Source organism: Ixodes scapularis, unplaced genomic scaffold (genome assembly GCF_016920785.2).
Source record: "Ixodes scapularis isolate PalLabHiFi unplaced genomic scaffold, ASM1692078v2 PGA_scaffold3__209_contigs__length_174095766, whole genome shotgun sequence".
NCBI classification, from domain to species: domain Eukaryota; kingdom Metazoa; phylum Arthropoda; class Arachnida; order Ixodida; family Ixodidae; genus Ixodes; species Ixodes scapularis.
The window spans coordinates 51,895,790-51,921,898 of record NW_024609868.1 but is presented as its reverse complement, the minus strand read 5'-3'; the positions used below and the strand labels follow the sequence as shown (position 1 = coordinate 51,921,898).

At 44.6% G+C, this 26,109-nt stretch overlaps 1 protein-coding gene and 1 non-coding gene across 2 annotated transcripts; one reads left to right on the top strand and one right to left on the bottom strand.

Moving 5' to 3' along the window:
• Positions 1-2,674: 2,674 nt before the first annotated feature.
• LOC8023540 (prolyl 4-hydroxylase subunit alpha-1) lies at positions 2,675-24,528 on the top strand. Its single transcript, XM_029971701.3, has 14 exons — positions 2,675-3,150; positions 3,999-4,215; positions 5,211-5,362; positions 6,500-6,667; positions 8,168-8,328; positions 8,449-8,500; positions 11,110-11,303; positions 13,219-13,392; positions 18,117-18,187; positions 18,508-18,661; positions 19,027-19,092; positions 21,119-21,187; positions 21,292-21,388; positions 23,298-24,528. Exons 2-14 carry the CDS (start codon positions 4,025-4,027, stop codon positions 23,366-23,368), a joined length of 1,620 nt encoding a protein of 539 aa, XP_029827561.2. The 5' UTR covers positions 2,675-3,150; positions 3,999-4,024; the 3' UTR covers positions 23,369-24,528.
• Positions 24,529-25,584: 1,056 nt separating this feature from the next.
• Trnaf-gaa lies at positions 25,585-25,659 on the bottom strand. Its single transcript has one exon. It is a non-coding gene; the product is annotated as a tRNA-Phe (tRNA).
• Positions 25,660-26,109: the final 450 nt, after the last annotated feature.

The window sequence follows — 26,109 nt, the reverse complement described above, 5'->3', positions numbered from 1 at the left end:
TTGAGAGCGCCACCCCGAGGAGAGACAGCGCCTCCTCCTCTTTTTCCGATTACGCCCTCTCCGCACGAATCGGACAGCCGGAGAAGCATTCGTTGCATTCGCGCCACTGATTTCCATTGGTTCGCGCGCTTCCGGATATCGGAGGCCATGCCCGCTTTCGCACGTTTCCGATTTCGGCCGCACGGTGGTGACACGGTTCGATCTCGAGGCGAATACGGGTCATCGCAATTCAATCAGCGGAATATAACCTCCGTAGAAGACAAGCAATGCTATCGGATTTCGGCTATGTCGTCAACAAAACACCGCAAAAAAAAAAAAAAAAAAAGCGGTTTATTATTAGTTTTGTGAACATTGCGAATAAATTCAAGTATTCGTATAGGATTCGGCATTCGACTTTTGGGGCATTATATTTGGCTCTATTCGATTGAAATTTGATTCGAGTTATATTTCCACTGTTCACATATCCCTGCTGTCCTTCAATCTTTCAGATTTTTCGTTGCCTACAAAAGACTTGAGATCGCAGATGACATAGAGCAGCCCTTTCGTCGACACACTGGTGCAGTGGCCTAAGTCCCTGCAACACTACTAAAACACTGGTTAAAAAAAAAATCAAAGATGTTTACAAATCTCTGTAACGCGAAATTAGAGCGCAGCTCTTGAGGTATTTTGATTTTTCAGTATACCGTACCAAACAATTTGAGAAAGAAATATATATATATATATATAGAGAGAGAGAGAGATCACTCTCCTCTTCCGTGCCCTCTCCCTCTTTCGTACCCTTCTCCTCTTCCGTACACTCCCCTCCTCCTCCTCAGTGACCTCAACACCAATTCAAAATTTCCCCGCTAAATTTAGCGGCAAATTGAATTGGTGTCGAGCTCATGTGACGTCAGTTTTCCCGCTGAATTTAGCGGGAAAACTGACGTTGCGCATAGGTTACGTGACATGAAGTCATGTGACATCATCTTCCCCGGTAAATTTAGCGGGGAAACTGAATTGATGTTGAGGTCACGTGACGTCAATTTTCCCGCTAAATCTAGCGGGGAAACTGAATTTCTTTATAGGTGACGTGACACAGCCATGTGACGCCATTTTCCCCGCTAAATTTAGCAGGGAAACTTTGAAGTCCCCTAATGCAACGCGCGCGGTTACACCGACTGCGACGCCGCTCAGAGCTGCGCTCTAGAAAGGCAGGACAAGCTCATCCAAAGAATCTCTCCAGTATTTCCACTTTAGCAGAGCGAACGCCGGAGGCGAGGCGAGAGTGGAGACGAATCAGACGAGTCCAGTCACCCCCTCTCCAGCGTTCGCTCCGGTAAAGTGGAAAGAGCTCTGCGGGTGAAGTTTGTCCATATGCTTGGCGTCGTCGCCCAACGTTGAGCGAGCATCTGGACTTTCCTAATCGTTTCCGGATATTTCACCAAGGCCTCAGGGTCAAGGTCAGCGCGGCCAGACGCGCGTATGCCCTCCCCCCGCGTGCGCTGTTATTCCGCGCTTATACCGCGTGGTTTATAACTCACTCGAGATCGGACCTGGTAGCCCTTGGTTTTAACCGCAGTTCATCGTAGGGTTCGCAAACGCGCAACTAGATCAGCGGTCAAACAAACCCCGGCTTCCACGTTGTTTTGTTCAGGAAAGTCGGCTTATCCGTAAGGCACGGGTGCTAGTCCACGAAGCTCCCCTCAGGTGGCGCCGGAAACTCGCTTTACTAAATTCACTTTACTAAATTCGGACCTGGTAGCCCTTTGTTTACTAAATTCACACTTCCTGCTAGTAAGCAGCTTAATGGTTGTTTTCAGTAGTACTCATTGTACGTGGCAAGGCAAGCAAGGGAAACCAAAACTGTGAGCCGGGAAAAAAACAAAATCTTTGAAGCCCGGCGGGGGGGGGGGGGGGGGGGGGGGGGGGGGACATCAACACTGTGGAGCATTGCAGGAAAATTCCATACATGCGTGTATTCTACTGGGAGTTTTGAAATCACGGACTTGTATCGATCTGATTTTATGTTAGCTCTTTCATTCGGATGCACGTGACCACTTGATACAAATAAATAAAGAAAGAAATAGAGAAAAGAAGCAGGAGCAGTTGAAGCCACAGCCACACTCGGGGATTTCGAATAAATGTATTTCTTTATTTTATTTTACCGCCGCTATCGAAAGTTTAAATAAAACTGAAAGGATAAACATGGGGACGGACGGAACAGCACGTCTTTCGGCTTTCAGTTTTATTTAACTCCACCAACGCGCTCACGTTGAACTAAATATCGAAAGTTTCTTTGCGTATGTACCAACTACTCCCTTATTTAACATCCGGGGGTAGCAGTGATAAAATACAACTAACGACATTAATATGTTACTCAAAAGCCATATTTATTCTCTAAAAACTATGAACGATTTCTGCACTGCAGTACGAAGTACCTCCATTTTTCATTCACAAATCTTGCCATGACTTTTCTTTTTTTTTTTTTTTTTTTAGTTCCTTATTTTTACGCGATGTGGAACGTTTTTGGCAAGCAACTGAAATGCTATCACAACGTCCCACCCGTCGTCCTTCCAGCAGTAGTGATGCCGGCCAACTTACGGCTATTCTACGTTTCGTAAGATGCCGCCTTCTTTTTTTACGTTTTTTTTTTTTTTTTTTTTTTTTTTTGAAATGTAACCGAAAAACCTTTTTCGTAATAGTTTATCAAGCACTGTGGAGGTCGCGTCCGCTTGAAAAGGGCCCAAAACCTCCCTCGTCGCCCGCCGCTTTTACGATCACGTAGCGAACTTTAAAAAATATTCCTGCCGCACAATTCAGGGTGAAGCGGGTGGGAACAGCAAAAACGCGGAAGCTTCTTTTTAAAGGGTCTTTGAAACTTCTGTATGCTCCATCGCTCTCTCTCTCTCTCTCTCTCATACAGAGAAAGAAAGCGCGAGAGATCCTTTCCAGATTTCCAGACGTCCCAAGAAAGCAAGGCAAGAAAGGGACGGGCGTGCGCCGTTGGCCGCAGATCGCTGACGCTAGAGCGCAGCACATGTCGGAACAATCGACGGAAATGGTGGACGTGTTAGCTGATTGACAGGGACTGGAGTTTGGTCAAGTTTTCTTCTACCCTGATTCACGCCCAGACAGCAGTTTAGCTCCAGCGGCGTACTCCGCGAATAGAAGGTGAGTTCTCCGATAAAACACTCCTTCGCTGCAAGAACGCGAGCGATCTGAAATACTGGCGGTAGAAAACTCCTCTTGTGGCCTTGACGCGCGTCCGCATTGATGGCAGCGTCGTGAACTCTCCGAAGATGGAGATGACCGATGATTTTTTTTTCCTGGACGCCGTCCTCGATTGCCTTCTAGGAACTGTTTCTATTTCTCAACTAGCGCGGCAATGAAGGGGAAGACCCGGAAATTCTTGTTTTAATTTGCAAATCGCGTTACGATACGCTGGGCGCCGTCGCCGACGGAACGCCTCTTTATTTCAGCCTTCGGACGTTGAGCGAGTTGGTGATCGGTATGCTTTGTTCCTTTTGTTACGTCGCTTGTGAGCGTTGATGTAGCGTGTCGCCGCAAACGGTTAAGATAAGAAAAGCCCACGTGTACTGTGGGCTAGGAGTCGAGCGAGCATCTGATCGTCGTCCATGACTATTTTTAGGAAACTTGATCCCATAGTGATACCTTCTTATCTTCTTCTGAATTAGGAATGAAGTCTTACTAGGTCTCTCATTCGAATTTAGACGTTTTGATCATTTGTTTGCTAATGTTTGGATGTTTGTTTTCTGTATGTTGCGGGGTCTCATGCATGTTAATTCAGCAACTAGCAGTTATTATTTTTTTTTTTCGAACAGAGATAATTTAGTGTAAAAAGCATCTATGTGCATTTTATTAGTAGGCAGTTTCGTTTTGAAAAGTGCGACAGCTTGGTCAAAGAATGTGAACAAAAAATAATTGGACACTTCTGCGCAGGCTACATTCTTGCAAGATTCCTACTTTTTTTTTCTTTTTTTTTTTTTTTTGTATTACAGGCTGTTTTTGCAGACAAAACTCCAGAATGTTGCCCCATCACTTCGTTGCATCGTTGCTGTTGTTGACGTGTGGCTTGTTGAATATGATGGGAGCTCGGGCCGAAGTGTTCACAGCACTCGTGGATCTGGAGAATTTGCTCCACACAGAGGGAGCCATTGTGAAGACGCTCCAGAGGTATCTAGATACGGAGGAAGAAAGGCTAATGAAAATAAGGAGGTAAGCTTGGCCGAAGCGAAGCGAGGTACGATTGAACTTGGCGCCATCATAGTTCATTGAGTGGGAGCTGCGGACTGGGAATAGTGGAGTGTTAAACATTCCTACGCCGTGCTGACCCTCCTCCGTCTCCCTTTAATACAACTGGAAACGGTGCACAAATAAAAAGACGACGAAGTTGTAGGCGGGCAAATGCTACACCTTCCTCGTCTTTGTTGTTTGTGCATCGTGTCCAGTTGTCCCACGAAGCAACTCGCTTGCATCGCCACTTTGATCTCACTTTAGATCTGATTGCAGCCAACAATATGATCTCACGGAGCCCATCAAGCAGCACCGAAAGCGCATCGTCACGGTGCTCGTCGTCTTTGTGCATTTGCTGACCGCGACACACCAATTTCTCACTGTGATTCCTGCACACATTCTTTTTTTGCGCATGGCTGATTTGGCCGGCAACAGCCAACCCACAAAGATTATGCACTTTTTAAGCTGCTCAATTGACTCCGTCCAATCATAGCGTCGATGCTGCGGTCAGGCTTAAAGTGGGGCGGGTTTATCTGGCGTATTTCAACTTGCTCCGCCCCTGTCCAATTCAATTTTGAAAGAGCATCCAATTTATCCTGCTTCCTTCCTTCCCCGCTCTCAACTTTTATCTGTTACTTTTCTTTTTATTTTTGTTCCTTTTGGGGGTAATTACTTTAACCTTATCCGCTAGGGCCATTAAGATAGGTCAGGCTAAGTCACATGCAATAGACCCTTCTCAAAAGTAACACCATCTAGTGGCTGCTGCGGCAGTTATCTGAGTCCGCCATTGTTTGGACACATACTCGGAGCATGTGGTAGAAGCTAGTGTTAGCGCTTTGTCTGCAAGAAATGACGACCAGCAATGTTGCTTGACAAGGCTTTGAAAAAAATCTAGAACAGTTCCGAGTCGACTGAAGCGCTTCTCTGTCGTGAAAACATATGCATGATTTTTTCTTTCTTGTTCTTCTTTTCTTAAGACTTAGGGAAGGGTTTAGGAAACTCCACAATGCAGTCAGCAAGGATGCTGAAGATTTTGTGACCAATCCAGTGAATGCCTTCCTGCTGGTCAAGATGCTAACAGCAGACTGGAAGGTGGCATCTGCACTGATGTCAAGTGCTGCGGGGAGACGTAAGCAGGAATTATGTTCCGCATTTCGTGTGTCCTATGTAAATTCCATTGGCCATTTTTTTTTTTCTACACTTGCAGGAAAGCAATAACTAAATTCAATACACTTAAGCCGAGTTCATTGGGGTCTGTTTTTATCTAAAATGCTTTTTCTGCTTTGTTCGAAGTCATATACATGCATGCAGAGATTGGTCGTGCGTGGATTCTATTTTGTGCACAATTATTTATGTAATTCAGTAAGGCTAGTTGGTAGTGGAGTGAAGCATCCTTATACCAGCCACCAGACGGCATGTTTTGAAGGCAGGGCACTGTGGACCCTATCCCGCATTCCACAAAAACATGCAGCAAAATGGAGCTTCCCTAATTCTAAAAACAATTGGTTTGTCTCGTGACATGCATGTGCTCTTCTCCGCAGGGTAAACCAAGAGTTTCGTTCAAGTAAAATTCAGCGGAATCTTGTTAATTCAAACTCTCTTAATCCCAACTCGCAGATAATTCAAAGTAACGTGCAAGTCCTGTCCTATGTGTTCCTAGGGGGAAACTCTCGGTAATTCAAACTTTACATTATTTGAACAATATTTTGGTCCCCCTCAGGCTCAGATTAACAAGATTCCGTTGTAATACTAAAAGGACAATGCCAACCAATTAAGAAAGAACGAGTGCTCTTTGTCTACTTTATAATAATAATAATAAGAATGATGATAAGTTTATTTCATAGTTCTTTAACATTATACATCCCTAATCTGTCTCGCAGAAACACTTGCATACCTGTGTGTGACAACTGGCAGTCCAAAATTTAAAAATGTAAACTTCTAAACACAGAGTAGCCAAAATACACTAAAAAAACCTACTACATGACACACATGCCATCTGAAATTGTCAATACAGAATTATGTGTGCCACATTTTGTTTTATCTTTATGCCAACTATTTCATTTGTACTGAATTGCACCAATTGGCCGAGCCACATACTTTAGTAGATTAGTTTCCTGCAGATACGAGCTTACGAGTGCCTTTGTTTCGTAAGTGAACACTCCCAGCGAACGTGCCCGTCCTTCTCAAAAGATCTGCGACCTGAGCCAACTGGATGGGCAGCCACGAGTGCTTCCAAGTTTTCAGGACGCATTTCTTTCGTTCCCAGAAATGGTGGAGAACATTACGCAGGCTGGGAGGTTCAGGTTTCCCGACGAGGAAGACTTGACTGGAGCAGCAGTCGCCCTCCTCCGGCTCCAGGACACCTATCGCCTGGACACTGCAAGTCTGGCGAGGGGAGAGATACAGGGTGTGAAGCCCTCACCCGAACTCTCCGGTACGCAGGTTTTCTCTCGCCTAACCGTTATGACATTCATACACTACGATCATGCTGGATCACAGTTGCGGTGCACTGAAACTTGGAAGCTCATACTCACTCTCCCTGCTCATCTCTGCTCAGGATGCACGCGGCCTTCTTTTCCCTTTAGTGTCGAACGTCATTAGTCCCGTTGCAGTCGGGCGTCTCAGCTTGCCCAACAGCCCCGATTCGTACTGTTGTTGCACGCGTCCCGACAATTCCAACTTGAGCCATCTATTATCGAGATCACTATCTTTTCAGCTTTTACGAACGGTACACCTCTTCTGGCTTTCCCCTTTCTCTTTACCCAAAAATAAACAAAAATGTGAGGGAACGTAAGTGAGGATGCTTTTTGTTTACTTTTTTTCTTGGGCAATCTCAGCTTGCCCAACAGCCCCGATTCGTACTGTTGTTGCGCGCGCCCCGACAATTTCGACTTGAGCCGTCTGTTATCGAGAACACTATCTTTTCAGCTTTTACGAACGGTACACCCCTCCTGGTTTTTTCCTTTCTCTTTACTCAAAAACAAACAAAAACGTGAGGGAACGTAAGTGAGGATGCTTTTTTTTTACTTTTTTCTTGGGCAAGCAAAATTAAGTGCATGATTTCACGCATTGTTTTAATGGCTGCTCTTTCTCCCTCTACTTTTTATACATTTTACGAAGAAGGTGTTTGCGATCCACGTGGCAGAGAACACGATTTTACGAAAACCTGCGCTTGTCATTCAGGCCTGCCCCCGGCGCTTTCTCGGAAAAATGCCATACTCGGCAAAAAAAAGTATTGCTAACAGTCCTGGGATTCTACCAAAAATATGCCTGCAGTTGCGCAGTTTTTTCTGCAATTAAACTATTGCTTTTAATGAATGTGTCAGTTCACCTTGCTACCCCAAATCGATCATACCGTTTATTAGAGTCAAATAGTTCTGACCCCATGAGTCAAGAAGGCGACGAGTCACATGACCCCCGAAAGGCTAAAGCTGGTTTACACTTTTGCGTTTGAGTGTGATTGCACTGCTTACGACGAGAAACCACAGCGGCGCCACCTAGCAAGTGGCTCTGCAACACTTCCGATCTAAGTATATTTCAAATATTTTGTACGTTGTTCTTTTGCCGTGGCATCGAAAGACACATTATGGGCGACCTTGAAGTGCCACGTAGTAAGCCTTCTCTAGACGTTTGAAAGATACTTGCGAAGTGAGCAAAGCTGACAGTAAGGCCAAAGTGTTTGTGGCTTGGATTCAGAGCAGCCACCCTATTTTTCGACAATTTACACATGGTTAATGTTTGAATGTGGAACCTCGTGACTTAGCCAACCTCGCTGACATTGAGATGGCTGTGTGCGGCCAGTCGGAAAGCTTTGTTGTCTTTCCCAGCACGAGATGTGGCATGTGGTGCTCCGAGTGGATTCGGCAACTCCCCGCAAAATGAACGAATGGTTGAATGAGTGAGCGTGAGACGAGGCTTTCTTTGTGGTTTCCAGCCGGGGACTGCTTCGAGCTCGGCCGTCAGTCTTACAACAATGAGGACCACTACCACACGGTGCTGTGGATGCAGGAAGCTCTGGACAGGGTAGATGAGGAAGTCACCAAGACCGCCGACCGTGTGGAGATTCTGGAGTATCTGGCGTTTTCGACATTTCAGGTAATCGATCCCGCCAAGAGTTTCAATGTGAAGATCATTTTGAGTGGGCGGTTGGTACCTCTGTCGATGTACCAACAGCACTGATGTGTTTTACATAGTTCTTTCTCTTTCTGCCAACAGCAAGGCAACACTCGGCATGCACTGAAGCTTACGAATGACCTTCTTGCCGCAGGTCAGTTATGTTTTCTTATGCTCACATTTCCCCACTGATTCTTTTTAAATTTACGTGCATAGTTATGGGGTGTTTAGAGGCAATACTTCTATGGAAAAACAATCTTTTATAGTGCGGTGCTGGAAGTGCATTTGGCAAATAGCAGTCATTTTTATTGGGTGAAAGACTAAAACTTTCTATTTATCAAAGTTTTTATTTTAGATAACATGTTTGCTTTTTTTAGAGCTGTTCTAGCTTGACCACAATGCAGCGTTGGGAAGTTGGTGCTGAACCGAAATCTGGAGCGATAGGCGGGACGCTGCAAAACCCCAAGACATCACTCATACTATATATCTCTAGCAGATGGCCACATTTTTAAAATAGAAAAGAAGTGCGCGATTGAACACGGCTGATGAGACCAACGAGACATGTCACGATTCTCATTACCTCTCCTCTTCGCTTCATCTCCTCAAGCTGGTGAACTAAAGAGAGGAGGAGAGAAGCGAGGCCACTTCCCCTCATTCTCAACTGTTCCAGGAGGATTGTGACGTCATAGTCCTCACTTGATCGTGCCCTTCTTTTTCAAAAATATGACCATCTGTTTTAGATATCTGTGTATGAGTGATGTTTTGCAGTTTCTAGCATCCCGTTCAATGCTTCTGTGGCCTTATTTTGTGAAATCAAAATTTCGGTTCAGCACCCCTTTAAGTACATTGTACTTAAAGTGCTACTTCAAGTAGGTTTAGAAAACTGACACTTTACTTGAAGTACATTCTTTGAGTACATATTTGTATTTTACTTAAAGGATTTTTTTTGGTACTTTCTAAGGAAAGTGCATTATCCAAATTTGGTCCTTTTGAATTTGTATCATAAAATTATGCTTCGTCAACTCTGGAGCAATATTGGAACATTTCTACTCACCAGAAACGTGAGAGGAGGACGTATTGCTCCTCTGGTCCTTTCTCCGAGTGAATTGATGATGGCTAGGAGACCCGATACAAATAAGTGCCTCATAAGTTGATTGTGTACAATAGTTTGTCAGCGAGAGTAAAACAACTACCCTGTGGCCACTTGACTTTATCCAGCATTAGCCACCATTCCAAAAATAACTGATGCACTTCCGATTACCCCTTGGGCCAATGCATACCAGTTAAAAAAACACTCTATAGGGGAATGAAAGGGCAACATAGAAGATTGTATTAGAAGGTCATTGTACTTTACTGTGAAAGTACATTGCATTTGTAGCATATTTAGTCCAAGTACATTGCACCCAATGTACTTGCTACTTTACTTAAAGTACATAACCACTCATTTACTTGTACTTTACTTAAAGTACTTTTTAAATGTACTTTATCCAACACTGCCATAATGCAGAATCTGAGTTACTCAGTGACTCTGTAGAGTGATCACATATAAATATTGTGTTTGCGCGATTCTAATGCACACTTTTTTCGCCAAAATCGGTGCGCAAAGTTACATGCTCGTAACACTCGAAACAAAAAACCGAAACTCGGAAGAAAAACACAATACTCTGTATTAGGTGGCTCGTGACAGTTTGTTTACATTCACCATTATGGTATCCGTGTCACTCGCATTCTCTCGCGTTTATGAATTCGTGTCTGCTGTTTTAAGATGGAAAAAAAAAAAATTCCACTGGGAGGTTTTATTGAGACGGAAGGACATCATGCTGTCAGGAAAAGATAACAATGGAGCAGCACTGTGTGGCCTCGCAATTCCAGCTACCTGACGAGCTTGCAAAGTGTTGTTTGGAAGACGACCCTCCCAGAGGCAACAGTCACGCACTCATACAAGTGCAAGAAGCGCGGCGCTTCAGATGCCGAAAGCAAGGATTACCTTTGTGGACAGTGAAGAACCATTGTTGGGCTTTGACAACGGCGATTATACTCTTTTTCATACTTAGCGTGCAACGCTGTCAAAGCCTCTGGCGCGAGCGTGGGGCTTGATCTCGTTGATCATTTGCACGCGGTCTCGCGCACAACAAAACCATAGATGAAGCCACGCACTGCGCCTGTAGCTTTGACAGCGTTGCACACTAAGTATGAAACAGAGTATAGTGTACAATATTTATTTTTGTGCTGGCGTGCATTTCATAAAATCAGTTCTATGAGGTATGTGTCCAATCTTCAGTATTTTACCTGTGTGGTAGAATTGACAGCTATTTATTTTTTGAATATCTGGAAGCTAAATCTGCCTGCACGTAAGAATTGGAAGTGCGTTAAAATTGTGCAAACACGGTAAGTCATTTTCAAAAATTTTTTCTTCTCTTTGCTTGCATAATAAGATGATGATAAAGGCAGTGACTATGAAACACTATACATTTTGTCCATTTAGTATAAACTGTGCCAATCTTGCTCTACCAACAATTTGAAATCATCCATCTTTGCTGGGATCAGCTGTGCGTTGGTTTCACGAGGTGTAAAAGAAAAAAAGTAAATTATACGTCAGATATTTAAATAGCACAGGGTCTGTCTGTCTGCCATATTATGACAACACTGGTCCATGCTATATATAAAATATTTAACCAGTGCAGCTTGACTGCTGAGCTAGGTTCTTTATTTAGCGCGCATCACGTCGTAATCAACTTGGCTTGTTTTTGGCTTGCTTTGCAGTTCCCGACCATCCTCGAGCCCCCGGCAACAAACGCTACTACGAAGATGCCATCTCCAAGACCGAGCTGCACAAGCGTGGAGATGATGGTGACGTGCCCATGGACGAAGCCGCTGTTGGCAAAAAGCATCACGGCCCTGATGCCGACTCCGAGCGGGGAATCTACGAGCGGCTGTGCCGCGGCGAGAAGTTTCCGGTGCCTGTCTTTTCTTAAACGTGCAACTTACTGTAGCTGCTCAAAAATAGGCTGTGTTTTTTATGAATGCAGCCCACAGGTGTAGGCCAAGCATTGCAATGTACGAAAGGATAACAAAGGAGCATGCAAACAACGAGACAAAGATAACGTGTAGAGTCTAAAACGTGACCTGCAATAGGTGGTGGAGCATGATTTTTTGCAAACTTTGAATCGCGGTGCAGAATCCATATCTGAGCCCTGTTTTCGGTATCTCACCATTTACTCAGCCCCATCTGGATCTCGCAGTAATTGGACTTTCGTGGGCAGTAAACTGTACGAACAGGGGTTGTGCATAAAAAAAGACTACCATAAAATCCCGAGCCAGCGCCCACTCAAAATTTGGAGATAATCATGTAAAACTGGGGATGGGCACTCATTAGGTCAACACTATGTAAAAGTGTGTTTTTTTGTGTATTTTCCAAATGTTGCAAAATTGAGGGGTGGGCGCTTTTATTGCGAAAGCATTAACTGTCCCATGGAGCGAGCCGACGTCGTCAGTTTGAGGCACGAAAACGGCACTTAATTTCCCTGATCCCAAAGGTCCCATTGGCTGGCGCGCGGCGACGAGGTTCCCATTTACCGCTGTGCACGTCAGTTTCAACGACCGCTGCCAGATGGCACTGCGTGTCCGTGCCGCCAGCACGCCGATAAAACTAACCGCCACAATTCCATGCCACTACGAGCCCCACGCCGGTTAAAACAGACACGTTGGTGCACACTGGGAGGCTTCTGCTCGTCTCGCCGCCGACCAACATGCCGTCGCCTCCATCATCCACATCGTCGGCGATGCTTCTGCTCTTCTGGACGCCGACGAACATGACGCCGCCTCTAGCATCCACATAGTCGGACAATCATGCTTTCGCATTCACAACTCATAAGAAGTGCTTAGGTGTCTTCCGACTTTTTTGTGGAATGGGCGGATGCTCGGTATTTTACGGTACCTACTTTTGACTTAATTCAATGATCTGTTTACACAGCATACAATATAAGGTTACTACAAACAATGCCCTCCTGTTTTGTCGTTCAGTCATAATTTTAGTTCTGTATGGGTTTGTAAAGTAGTGGTCTTCCTTTTATTTGAGCACCGCAAAATCCCATACGAATGCCCACCCATTTTGGAGAGATAAATGGTGAAAAATATCAAATGGGCTATCTTTGGAAATGAGAGAGCAAATATTTTTCAAAAATGCCAATAAACACCGCGGCACCCGCTATTGACCACGTGTTAGGGGTCACGAACACGGCAGATTCGCATTTTACGGAACTCGTTAGGAACTCCGGTTCTATGGGAACTGACTGATATGGCAGATAACAGATGCAGCAGATTCGCGTTTCACAATGTTAAAAACATGTGGGAACCAGCTACTAACTCGCATGTCACAGTAGCCAACATCGTGCGTGGAGATTGTGGACATGGCAAACTTGAGTGACCAAAATGCGCAGGAACCTACGGCTACGAGCTCACATTTCACAGGAACCAATACCGCAGGTCATGGGGGAGACAGCAGATTCGCATTTCACATTGCGATAAACACGCAAACTCGCATTTCATGGTGCAATAAACATGTAACCTGATCCAAGCTCGTTTGTCAGACATACTGATGCCGCAATTCGCGTGGGTAATCTGTCGGGAATCGTTGATGAGCTATGTTTCTGAATATTTAGCCCATGGATAATCAGCCAGAAAAACAGGATGGGCCATCTCTCGTGGGAGGGTTTTCATATGGGATTTTACGGTAGGTATAGCTAGCCTTTAGCAATGGTCTGGAAGCAGGTAGCACCTTGCAGTGTCTTTTTAAAATCATTTATAATTGCCTTTTATTTACCTTCCTTTGGTGTTGCTTTCAACCCTGCAATATTCTTTTTCCCCCATCAGCCTCTTTACAAGGACAAGGATCTGACCTGCCAGTACAGAACAAATGGGAGCCCATTTCTGCTCCTCCAGCCTGCCAAAGAGGAGGTCATGTTTCCAAAGCCGAGGATTGTTATCTACCATGACGTGATGTCCAAGCATGAGATGGATGTCGTCAAACTTCTGGCACAACCAAGGGTATGGCCTTTTGTGTCGGCAGCATATATAACGTGCATCATTTAAACTAAGTGAAAGTGCGAGGGATTTTCCGCCAGTTTGGAGTAAATTGTAAATTCAAAAGTCATAATATCCTTCACAGTTAAGGTGTCACGTGGGGGAATGCAGTGTTGGGAGGTACTTTAAGTATGTTGTACTTAAAGTACTACTTCAAGTAAGTTTAGCAAACTTTTACTGTACTTGAAGTACATTCCCTGGATATGTACTTTACTTAAAGGGGTGCTGAACAGAAAACTGGATTCCGCAAAACACGGCGGCAAAAGCGTGCAACGGGATGCTACAAACAACAAAACATCACTCATACGGCAATATCTCGATTGGATGACTGTATTTTCTAAAAAAAAAGGAGGCGCATGTGACAGATATGTTGATGTCTTGTTTCTGCAAGAAGAGTCGAGAAGGAGAGGGAACAGCCTCGCGTCTTCTCCGCCTCGTCGCCTTGAGGGCCAGGGCAAATCGAAGAGAAGAGGAAACGAGATATGTTGACGTCGCACACCTCGTCGGCCTCGTTCAATCTCGACCTCTTTTTCCAAAAATGCGGCCGTCCATTCAAGATATCGCCTTACGAGTAGTGTTGTAGGGATTGTAGTGTCCCGCCTACAGCTCCTGCATTGTTTTCCGAAACCCAAATTTCGGTTCGCCATCCCTTTAAGGTACTTCTTCTGGTACTTTCCGAAGAAAGTATATCAACCCCCCCCCCCCCACCTCTCTGCGGTGGCTTATTACAAAAATGTTAACCCACTTAACCTACCTGTAAACGCCGCTTGGCGGCGGCCGACTATTCGCTAAAATGTTGTTCAACCAAAAGAGTACCACCCCGCGACCGTGGTTGGTAAGGTTGTGCAATGTTTAAGACAAAGCCAACCTGTAAATAAAGATTTGCTGGAACAGTGCACACAGACATTTCTAGAGCCCCCCACTTCAAGCTCCGTGTTCGTGGTGCTGTCCCCACCACGCAGCAATGCTGCCTCAACCTGCATTGATAGTAGGCCGTTCATGGATGCACACATGGATGCACCAAACAAGAAGGTTCAGCAAGAGCCTGCTTCATGCGATTGAGAAGGTACCCGACCTGACCCGACGCCAAAGTATTTGCCATCGGAATCACTGCCTTTCTCGCTTCCCCAGCATCGCTCTTCGTCGCTTTTTTCATCCGCTCACTCGCTCGTTGCGCATAATTAAATTTTTATACTTTTCGAAAAATTTAATTATTTAATTTTTTCAACATTATTAATTATTTATATTTATTATTAAAAATATAAATTAAAAAAAAAAAAAAACTAAAATGGTTTACCGGCATTGAAAACATGCTTTTGTGGAACAAACATCCATGCTGTATGCCAATCGGCGGTGTTCCTCGCGTGTATGCAGGCAACGAGCTTTGCGATAGTAAAACATTCTTTCATGAGCATTTCTTGCATAAAACAATGAAACTAATTTGAGTTCTGAGTTTAATGTATCACTTAAGCAGTCACGCTAGATACATACAGAGAAATGGGCATTTTTTGGCAATTTCTAAACTTTTTGTGCTTACCCACCAAGACATGGCCCACCCCCTATTCTTATGAATTTCGGGCGGCAGGGGAGTGGGCGATAACTTGGGACATTACAGTAGCCATCCTTAATTCTATAGTATATATAAGGAATTACAAAAATAAACTTGTAACATGTGCAGTGGTTAAAAACGTGATTTTTGTGAAATGTGGTTAACCCCTTGCCTACTCATTTTTTTTCTTTGAAGATCGTACAGAAAGCTTTATTTAAATCAAGCAATTTGCGTCAAAATAAAGAAAAATGTTTCCTTGGCTTTCAGGCGTAGTCTCGTGCTCTATACCAGGACTTCTGGTCGTCTCCTTTTCTTCAGTAGTTCTTCACAGTATGATAGAAATCGAGAGATTAGCAGAAACCTCACATAGGACATTGTTTTGCCGAAAATTGGGGTCTCCACTATGGACCTCTTGGACCAGCTCATTTTGACTGTGTGTTTTTTCACTTGCGTCATAATGATGCACAAGGCAAAGTATGCCTTTATCTCATCCGGAGTGGTGTCAAACCATTGCTCCTCATAGCATTTCTTGGGACGATCCTCGTCGCCCATCTCTTGTTCGGCGTAGCGATTTGTCTCAGCAGAGACAGACGCCCAAAAATCATGACTTGCAAACACGTCAAAGGTCGACAAGGCGCTTGTCTTCTCACCAAGACTGCGTTGAACCCTTGCTGACACACCTGGGGTTTCTACAAAGGTGAACTGAGCAGGCTGGTTGTCCCTCTTCTCCCAGTTCCACTGACGTGCAGACACCGAAGTCGATGAAATGCTTCCAGGATTCGCATCGTTTTCAACACTTTTCTCACTGTCCGTTGAACTCTCATCGGATTCCGAGTAATCGGAAAGGCAGCAGGATTCGTCGTCAGAAATACTGGCGCATTCATCACTTTGAAAAAGAAGTCTTTGTATATCTTCGTCCGCCAAAGCAGACCTCCGCGCCGAAGACATGTTTTTGGCGCGCTTGCTTACAATAGCGCGCTTATTTTTTGTCAATGGAGCGCCCTCTCTCTGTCAAAAGGCAAAGCAAACAAGAAAAGAACCCAAGGTAAACAGGAGTAAGCCACCATAACAGGAGCAACAGGGGTAGTGCTGCCATCTGCCGCAGAGCTCACAAAACAAGCTCTGAAACCGAAACACGAGTCACACTTGTGGTCGAGTTCTATGGTCCGTAAATGGCGGCACAAGTGACACTCGTTATTAGTAGGCAAGGGGTTAATGACTTCAACTTAGTATGGTGAACAAAAAGTTGCGAAATTTTCTTTGCATGCATATTCATTTATGCAGGTGTGTTGCTGTCTTGAATGCTTTTCTGCCTGCTACAGATTTGTGTGCAGTGCACTAGACAACATTTTCTTTTACCAAAAAGTTTCAAAAGAACCCCCCCCTCCCCCCCTTCCCGAGAGATCGCCCATCCCATTTTTCTGGCTAAATATCTGTAAAATAAAAATTCCGAAACATCGTCCAGCCCCCCCGAATCCCGTCGGACGTCACACGATGTCCGACGGGAATCACATCCCCACGCTATTTGCTGTACCGATTCGTCTGATAAGTGAGTTCATAGCAGGTTCCCGCGTTGTTGTCCGCGATCTCTGCTCGCAATATCGGCTCCCTTAATACGCAAGTTGTTCCCGAGTGTATATTGCATTGTGAATTGCAAATCTGCTGCATCCGCAATCTGCAGTATCTGTTCCCATGAGGTGAAAGTTTGTAGCGGATTCCCGTGCTTTTGTCTGCGATCTGCACGCGCAATATTGGTTCCCGTGACAGGCAAGTTTGTAGCAGGTTCCCGCGTGTTTATTGCATCATAAAACTTGAATCTACTGCGTCCGCGATTTGCAATATTCGTTCCTGTGAAAAGCGAGTTCTCGGCAAGTTTCAGCGGGTCCTTCTCATGGTAAAACGTGAATCTGCTGCGGCTGCAACCTGTGGCATCCTTTCCTGTGGCACAGCAGCTCGTTAACAAAATCCCGTCTTTTTATCGCATTGTGAACCTCAAATTTGCGGTGTTCACGATCGGGAGTATCATTTCCCGCGTCACGTGGTTGTGGTTTGTAGCGGGTGGCCCAGTTTTTATTATTAATTCTTTATAACATTTTGCTGTGGCATTTCCAAAGATAGCCCACCCTATGTTTTTCACCATTTATCTCTTTATTTTGGGTGGGCGTTCTTTCGGAACTTTACAGTAGGTAATTGCTAAATGCCCAAGATGCTTGGCAAAAGGGCTCGAGGTACACCTAAGCACTTCGTAAGAGTATGTGAATGCGAAAGCATGAATGATGTTCTTGTGCGCGTCCTCGTGAAGTTGCCGCACCTCGCTGAGATCGGCCGTGCCGCCGCTCATCCGGCAGCACGGAATTGGCTGCAGGAATCTATTGGCACGCTTGGGCGGCCGTGCCACCGCCCGAGCGCTCCAATTGATTCCTTTTGCCGGCGTGCTGGTGGTACGGGCACGCAGCCTGCTGGTGACGCTAATTGAAATTGACACGTGGCGGCCTCCTTCGGCTTCATTTACTTGCCGTTTTGCATGATTTTTTTGCACCGTTTCAAATCTGTGATGCCTCAGATAGCGGGAGTCAAAGAAAGAATAAAAACACTTAGGGACAAGGACAGACAGCACAGTTCTTTCATGAAAGAACTGTGCTGTCTGTCCTGGTCCCTAAGTGTTTTTATTCTTTCTTTGACTCCTGTATTTTCACCAACACGCTCTTTCATCTTTGTCTCAGATAGCGGCTTCACAAATTTATCTTCTGTTTTGCGTGGCTTTTTGCGCAGCTTCAAAGCTGGGATGCCTCAGATCGCAGCTTCACGAGTTTATCTGCCGTTTTGCGTGGCTTTTTGCACAGCTTCAAAGCTGGGATGCCTCAGATCGCAGCTTCACGAGTTTATCTGCCGTTTTGCGTGGCTTTTTGCACAGCTTCAAAGCTGGGATGCCTCAGATCACGATTGATGATGTCGGCTTGCTCCATGGGGCAGTTAGTGCTCTCGCATTAAAACACATAAGTAGATATACGCTCATTGCTATGGTTCTAGAGCTTAGGAGAAAACCCTGTTGCACAGTGTTCACAAGGTTGCTGGCAAATAAAAAATGCCTCTGGGGACGTGCACACTAATTTACAAACTGCTTTCTTCAAACTCCTAGCTGAAAAGGGCAACAGTGCAGAACTACAAGTCGGGGGAGCTGGAGGTGGCAAACTACAGGATCAGCAAAAGGTGAGATTGGCACAGTGATTCAAAACAGTCTTTCGTTTGTGTGCCCAGCAGAGGCGGCTATATCGCTGTTGTAATTTATTTGTGTAGAAATTATTTTGACCGAATATACCGCAACTGGTGAGGTACTGAGACGGACTGGTGCAGGGGCAAGGTTGCCCTGTGGTAGTGGTTAGAGTGGGCTCATTGGGAGGGCAAGAAGATATATGGTTCTTCAGGGAAGAGGAGGAACCGGCTTCAGAAAATGTGTTGTTATCACAGGAGTGTTAGAACACTGCCAGCTCCGAAACTGACTGAAGGACGGCCTCGTTTTTTGTTTGCAGTGCTTGGCTCAGAAACGAGGAGCATGGGGTTATAGCCCGTGTGACCCGAAGAATCGAACACATCACCGGGCTTTCGGCAGACACTGCTGAGGAATTGCAAGTCGTTAACTACGGGATAGGAGGACACTACGAGCCCCATTTTGACTTTGCTAGGGTAAGGCCTCAATAGTCTCGCAGCGTTCTCGCTGCAACTTTTTCTAGATTTGTGCCCTAAAAGTCAACCGAGCAAGAGAGAAAGTCACTGTTGTGTGTTCACCAAGCATTGTGTAACACAAGGACTGAATGATTGGCACTTTCCCATTTATATATCATGCAGGTTTAGGTTCTGTGCACCAGTGCAGTTGTACATTTTACATATTTTTCTAAGCTGCTCAAGTGAAGTGTGAGCGACTATTTACCCTTGTCTGTGCTGAAAGCATTGAAGGCTGTACTTGGCTTGAGAAGGATTATCAGGGAATATTTGGTATATTTAACTCTAACATTGTTTTCTTCCTTTGATTTTGCATGACCGGCCATCAGAGAGAAGAGAAAAATGCTTTTCAAAGCCTCGGCACCGGAAACAGGATTGCGACTTGGCTGAATTACGTAAGCACCATTTCACGATCCCTGATTAGTTGCTCATTGTATCTGCTTCCTTTTGTGAGCGCTTATTGAGAGCCGTTACATGTCATCATCTTGCTTCATTCTCAAACCAGAGACACTTGGTTCTGACGTTTTATTCCACTTTTGTGTTTCTGCATGTGTACAAAACGTTGGCTGTTCTGCACTCCAGACTAACAAAGGCCTTGAAATTTGCAAGCACTAATGGCTTCTGGCATGCACTGGGGGAGCTCTGGACTCAGCCACTCTACCATTTGTTGCTTTTCTCGTTTGAAGAAGGGGAAGCAAAAGCTCTCGCCACACTTGTCGAACGGGAACAGAGTTTCGACGTGGCTTAACTACGTAAGCAGCAGCAGCTTTTTCTTGAAATAGTCACATTGCGTTCCTCTCACAAGGACTACACCAGCCAGCAGAATTAAAGGGTAACTCGAGTGTTTTGCTCAAAAGCACAATTTTAGAGGCATTGCAAGAAACATAGTAATTGCACTCATCATATAAACAAGATGTCACCAGTTTAGTTTTGAAATGAGATGCTTTCTTTTTATTTTTATTTAAAATGTGTGCGCTGTTTATAGCTTTACTTATGCATTTCCCAGTCCAGCTTAGTAATAATTTTAAGTAACAGTGTTTTACAACATTTTATATTCTAACTGAAGGACTGGCTTTGTTTATAATGATCATGTTAGCAGTGCAATTACATACTAGTAGCTATATCTCACATATATCTTGAGGAAACAAGGAAGATAAAGTCTAACTTCATAGATTAGGGATCAGTCTCGTAGTCATGGTAGTGTTCACATTTTTCGTATTACTAAGTTCTAAAATCACATCGATTTTTTAAGTCTGTTTTCTGTTGCCTTGTGCAGACATTTAATCATTTTATAATCCGGAGTGAACACTAACAGTGCGCAAAGCTTCTGGCTGGTGTGGTCATTATGATGCTTGCTCGAAGCACTAACATAATTTCACTCAACCTGGCACTTACCTTGGCATTTTCATTACCATTGAAGCTTTCATGTGTGGTGCTGACCTCAAGCTAAAGTACAGCGTGTCCTCCCAAAAAACGTATAGTGTATAAGTTTCAGAACTAACCGTTACGTTATTCAAAGGTTAGAGGTGATTTTTATAAAACTTTCAGTGGGAAAATGAGGCCCGCAGTAGTTTGTGCCGTTTAGACCCGTGTATTTCTGGGATTCGTGCGTCATCATTTTACCATTGAAAATTTCCAAAAATAGATTATAAATTTTAAATAAGACAATGGTTATCTCTGACACTTTGGCGTCTGGTTTGAACCGCTAGTGCTTCATTTGGTTGAATGCTGAGCATTCAACGGTGCATAGTTTATTTTTGCGAATAAAAAACAACATTTCTTGGGGGGACACCCTGTGTAACGAAACGAAGGAGTTGAGTTCGTTTTGAGCTCTGTGTTGTGTTCCGGTTGCAATATACAAAAAAGCTCAAAAACATGTTCAGCTTTAGCCTGACCCTCTGCTTTGCTGTAAATTTCTTGCAACCTGCTCCTGTAATTTTATTGCACACATAAAGTGATATTAGACAGGGTCATACGATGAACTTGTCTGCTTGGTCGAAACTTCCTTGTAGTTAAATTGTTTTTGTTTAAAATTTGGCTACATCTTCCGAACTTAGTCACAGTCACACATAGCTGGAGCACGGGGGTTAACTTTAACACAAAACGAAACTAAGCATAATAGCACTTGCGCATGCTTACGTGAACCGAAGGTATAGCGTAGCTGTAGAGAGACGTAAAGAAGACAGATAACTTGGCACTAGCACAAAACCCACAGGAAGGGATTGAATTATGCCAAGAGTAAGCTTCGCATTGCTTCTATTAAACATGATTGTGACTGTGTATGAAAGTCAATCTTAATTATAATCTAGATTAATTGAACAGTGTGTACTTAAGTAGCATTTTTGCTCGCGTATAAAGTTTACAAAGTATAATGCTGCTTTGGTTTTCTGAACCGACGTTCGTAATTTGCTGATATGGCAGATGAGCGACGTCCCTGCCGGCGGTGCCACCGTTTTTCCTCAGCTGCGGCTAACCCTCTGGCCTGAGAAGGTAAGCCATACGCAGCTTCAAAACCTTCGGCGACTCTAGTTATCGCAGTCACGAGAGGGCGTCGAAATAACTTTTTTTGTCATAATTAAACCACTCCTAAACAGGGTGCAGCGGCTTTCTGGTACAACCTTCACCGGAGCGGGGAGGGAGACATGCTGACCAGGCACGCCGCATGCCCAGTCCTGGCGGGCTCAAAGTGGGGTGAGCAGTTTCTCGGCTTCTTTCACAAGCGCCTTTGTCGTGGTGGATGGGACTAGTGTGGCAAAGACGCATGCCGTATTTTTTGGACTATAAGTCGCACATCCATGTATTAAGCTGGTTTTGTGGAAAACTTGGTATATAAGTTGCACCTATCGGTATTGCGAAATTAGAGTTTCGCACAGTCGGCTTGATCGCACGTACCGTTTGACGCGCAACTGAGGGTAGTCAGCTTTATTTGAGCGAACACGTGACAAGCAAACAAAAGTTTAACGAGCTAGACACTCGTGAACCAAATTTAGGACCACTAGGCCTTGCCTAGGCCCAGTCCTGGCGACAGGGCGAGCATCGATGCGCAGGCAGAAAGATAGACCTTGACATACTTTTTGACATACTTTTTTTTTCGTTAGTTCTAAAAAATTGGCTGGGCGCATTCTTTCTTTTTACATGTAGCAACACGGCTGGAGCATGGCAACAAAAAAAATGCTCGTCAAACAGAAATTAAGAAAGACACGAGAAAATATTCTGTAATGCGTGTATACCAGCCTACTTACTTTTATTTATTGATTTATTTATTTACAAATACCCTCAGGGCCTTGAGGGGTGTTACAGACGGGCAGTGCTGGATTAGTGCAAGGCAAAAGTTGGTGTTATCTGTGATGGTGACTGTGTTATCGGGAAGGCCATTCCAGTCCATAATAGTTTCAAGTAGAAGTGAATGCTGGTGGGCTGGATATGGTCTTGGGTCGGGCAATCTTGCATGTGTGGTCCAGCCTTGAAGAAACGTAGTTGGGTGGGCTAAGGAGAGACTAATTTAAAGAGGGAGAATAATACACTTTATGCAGGAGGCAAAGCCTGGAAATTTTGCAACGCAGAAAAAGGTCGGGGAGGGTGAATTGAGATTTCATTTCAGTGACACTGGAAAAATGGGAGTAATCAGAAACAATGAAACGAGCTGCATGGTTTTGGACTGCTTCTAATGCACTGGTGAGAAATGAATGGTGGGGATGCCAGATAGATGAGGTGTATTCTAGTTTAGGGCGAACAAGAGTAATATAGAGAAGTCTTTTGAGCCTTTCAGTGTTACTGGACTGAAGCAAAAGAATATGGAACCGTGGCTGAATTAGGCAACGTCGGTAACATGCTGTAAAAAGCTTTATTCTCAACTGTCTTGCCTTTTCACATTGAGCTGCTTCGGGGAAACTATAAAATTTCTTGCTTTCGGAATCAGTTATGGAAAGTGTAGAAGAGTGGCGACAGCAGTGCCTCCTGGAGGGAGAAACACCACCTATGGCTACATAGTTACGGTGCTCTGCGAAAGATGGAGCGCGGCACATAAAACAAAAGGCGTTGCACTGTGAAGTTTTAAAAAAATGCATATAAGTTGCATCGCTGTATAAAGCGCACCAAGAAAAATGTTTGAAAAAAAAAAAATGTGACTTATACAGCTTAAAATATGGTAAGTGCTTACGTGTAGGAATGCGAAAGCATTATAGTCCAGCGGTAACATCACACTCCCCCACTGCGCAGGCGCAGCGCCCCCACCAGCTTCACAGCTTTCGTGATGAAGCATCCGCGTTGGCTTTTCTTTGTGTTTTATTTCTGAGGCACGTCCACTTTGACCTTGAGCGGCACATGCATGATGACATATTTTTATGGCCATCTTTCGGGGACAACACCGACGCCCTTTCGCGTAATGGGACATATAAGGCTTTTGCCTTAAAATATATGTATATATATATATTTGCAGGTTGCAAGTGTTTTGGCACTACCCGATAAGTGGGGTGGCAGCACTTTCTCTCATCGTAAGAGGTCGCAAGCGAGCAGAATACACTTGGTCACATTCAGACGGAAATGTTTGAACTGGCGTTCGAGAGTTGCAGCGGTGTTTAATTTGCCGCCCTATTTCCAGTGTCGAACAAGTGGTTCCACGAACGAGGCCAGGAGTTCACAAGGCCCTGTGGAACCCGCATCAACGACTGAGTCCTGCGCTCGTCGAATGGGCATTCGGTGAAGACAAAGAAACCCAGCTCGGTCAAAGACGGAGGGCGTGCCCGATGGACGGCCAGATATTGGAACCGAGCTCATAGAACCTCGCGATGGGCATGGCTCTCCAAGCAGTTGGTGCAACGCTTTGCAGACGACCACCGATTTACCTACTCGGCCAACCTTTCCTTTGCAGGTTCTGTTTGACGTGCTAGTGGTCTCATTCTTTACAATTTTTTTTATGCCATCTAGCTTCCAGCGATTTCTAGTTTGCATTGCTGTTTATCACTGTGTTACTTTTTCATTCACTGCCCCGAAGATTCATTGGAAAAGGATGTTTCGGAGGTCTCTTCGTCGGCTCAAGAGCTGTTTAGTCAAGCGATGGTTTCACAGTGAACCTTACAAGTCCATCTGAGCCCTGCTATTTTCAACTAGTCAGCTTTGCTTTCTTTCTTCTTAATGCTGCATCCTTACATAGTCTCTCTAGTATGGTCGAACAATCTGCAGCTTTGAAGATGTGTTACTATTTTTAGTCTTTTTCCTCTGTGATCTTTGAACAAGGTAAACATTGACCTGAACAGGCAGTAAAATAAAGTTTTACGCTGCTTCTGTTTTTAAAGTTCCTAACACTCTTCGGCAAGTGCAGCGCAAGCGTCAGATCAAGACAGGCAAGTTTCTGGATTCTGCGAAAATCGTCCCGATTAGGGTAAAACATGTTGACAACCCTCCGATTTCTTGCACACTACTTACCCTTTTCATGTGTATCCCTATAATGTATGCCTTGGAAAATTGATGCGGTTTTCTTTTGATACTCAGCATCAAAATCAAATGCCAAAGCTGTTTACATTGGTCGCATTCCGTGTTGTTTACTGTTCTGTCCATCTCCTTCAACAGAAAGTGCCATCTTTTTTTGTTTGTTATGACAATGTTTTTTTATGATGCTTCATGCTTGTACAGTACATGGAACAAGGCGTGGTTATGTGTTCATTGTTTCACATACTTGTGCACAGCCAAAACGTTGCCACAGCAATAATGACCCCTTGGGTAGCTTGCATTTTCTATGTTTGATACATCTACAGATTTATAGAATCTGCACAATGCAACTGTCTGGACAGCTCCTGTGTTTTTACAATAAATGTTTCTATAGGTAACCTGGATTGTCTGACTCAGCCTCTGTTTCAAGCGATAGAGGCACAATAAGAACTCCTTTGAAGCTTCAAGAATAAAATTAATCATCTCAACTTCAAAAACCTCTCTTTTTTAACAATATATCAACTATTGGGAGAAAATAAGCTCAAGATTTAAATTAAATGAATAACCTTGTAAGCACAGAAAAATAAAACTTTTAGCCTTTTCATTTTGGTGAAGAAGGAAGACCAGCGAAGCTGTACTATGGTGGAAATGAAGTAATGGCCGGCCGCGGGTCGGCAAGCTAGAGTGGAAAGGCTGGAAAGGTTGCCGCTGTCGCTTGTGGACTGCGGTAACTGTCCAGAGTTCTGTTTCGACATCTGTTTGTCCACGGACACGATACTAGGGAAACTAGCCCTTAACAGCTCTGCTGTAAAAAAGCTGTATGAAATTCGGTTTTGACTGTCCAAATTAAAGCAGCATTAAATCAGTGGAACAACCAAGAAAAAATTCTCAAATAAACAATCTGTTCCAGCATTGGCACCAATGTCGCTAGGGTGCCTCAGTGTTTAGCTTCAGCTGACATGCTAACCGGACTACATGCAAACTAGTTTAGATTTATTACAACAGCAAACAAGTTTTTGCCCCTACCAACGTTATTAGATTAGCTCAGTTGCGGAACTGCTCATACACGCTGCATGCACGTGCAGTAACACCCTTGCTCGCCACAACTTGCTTCCCGTCGTCCGATCTGCCGGACGGCTGCTTTGGTAACCAGTGTATTCTATGGGATACGTATGTTTCAAAGCTCAGTGTCTAGATGGTGTTCTATCAAACTCTATGGAACGCACAATTAGTAAACGAAAATCTTTATGGCGCTTCCAACGGGAGGGGGGACTGAAGTGAGGAGGGGGTACCCCCTTCCACGGGAACTCCACGACTGAGGTAATCTAGCAACGTTGGTCCGTACCAAACATTCTCAATACTAAAATAGACTTCATTAACCAAATGTGACGACAATCCCTGGAGAAGGGGACAAACACAAATCTCTAAACACAACTAGGTGACTGGTGTGCGACCGAAAATCCACCTGGTCCTAGAATCGAACCAGGGACCTCTCCATTTTCAGTGGAGCGCTTTACCAACTGAGCTAACCAGGGGCACTAATCTGGACATTTGGCGAAAAAGTCGGCGAGAAATCTGGCGACTGTGATTGGCCGACGCCGCACTTGACCTTGGCGCCGGCCAATCGGCGCAGTCAGATTTCTCGCCGTCTTTCTCGCCAAGTGTCCAGATTAGGGCCCCAGGAGAGACGTCGGTAGAGCAAACAAGTTTTATCAGCTGCCACCAGTCTTGACAACAACAAGGGTGCAAAGGTGCAAGCGAGCTGGACAAGAATGACGATAATAATCCCTGATGAAGGGGAACAAAGGACAAACACAAATCTCCAAACACAGCTGACTGGTGGCTAGTACAGCTGGTGGAGCTGGACAGAACGACTGGTGCGTGACTGAAAAAATCTGCCTGGTCCTGGTATCGAACCAGGGTCTCTGGTCTATACCAGGACCAGGCGGATTCTTTAGGTCGCGCACCAGTCATTTAGCTGTGTT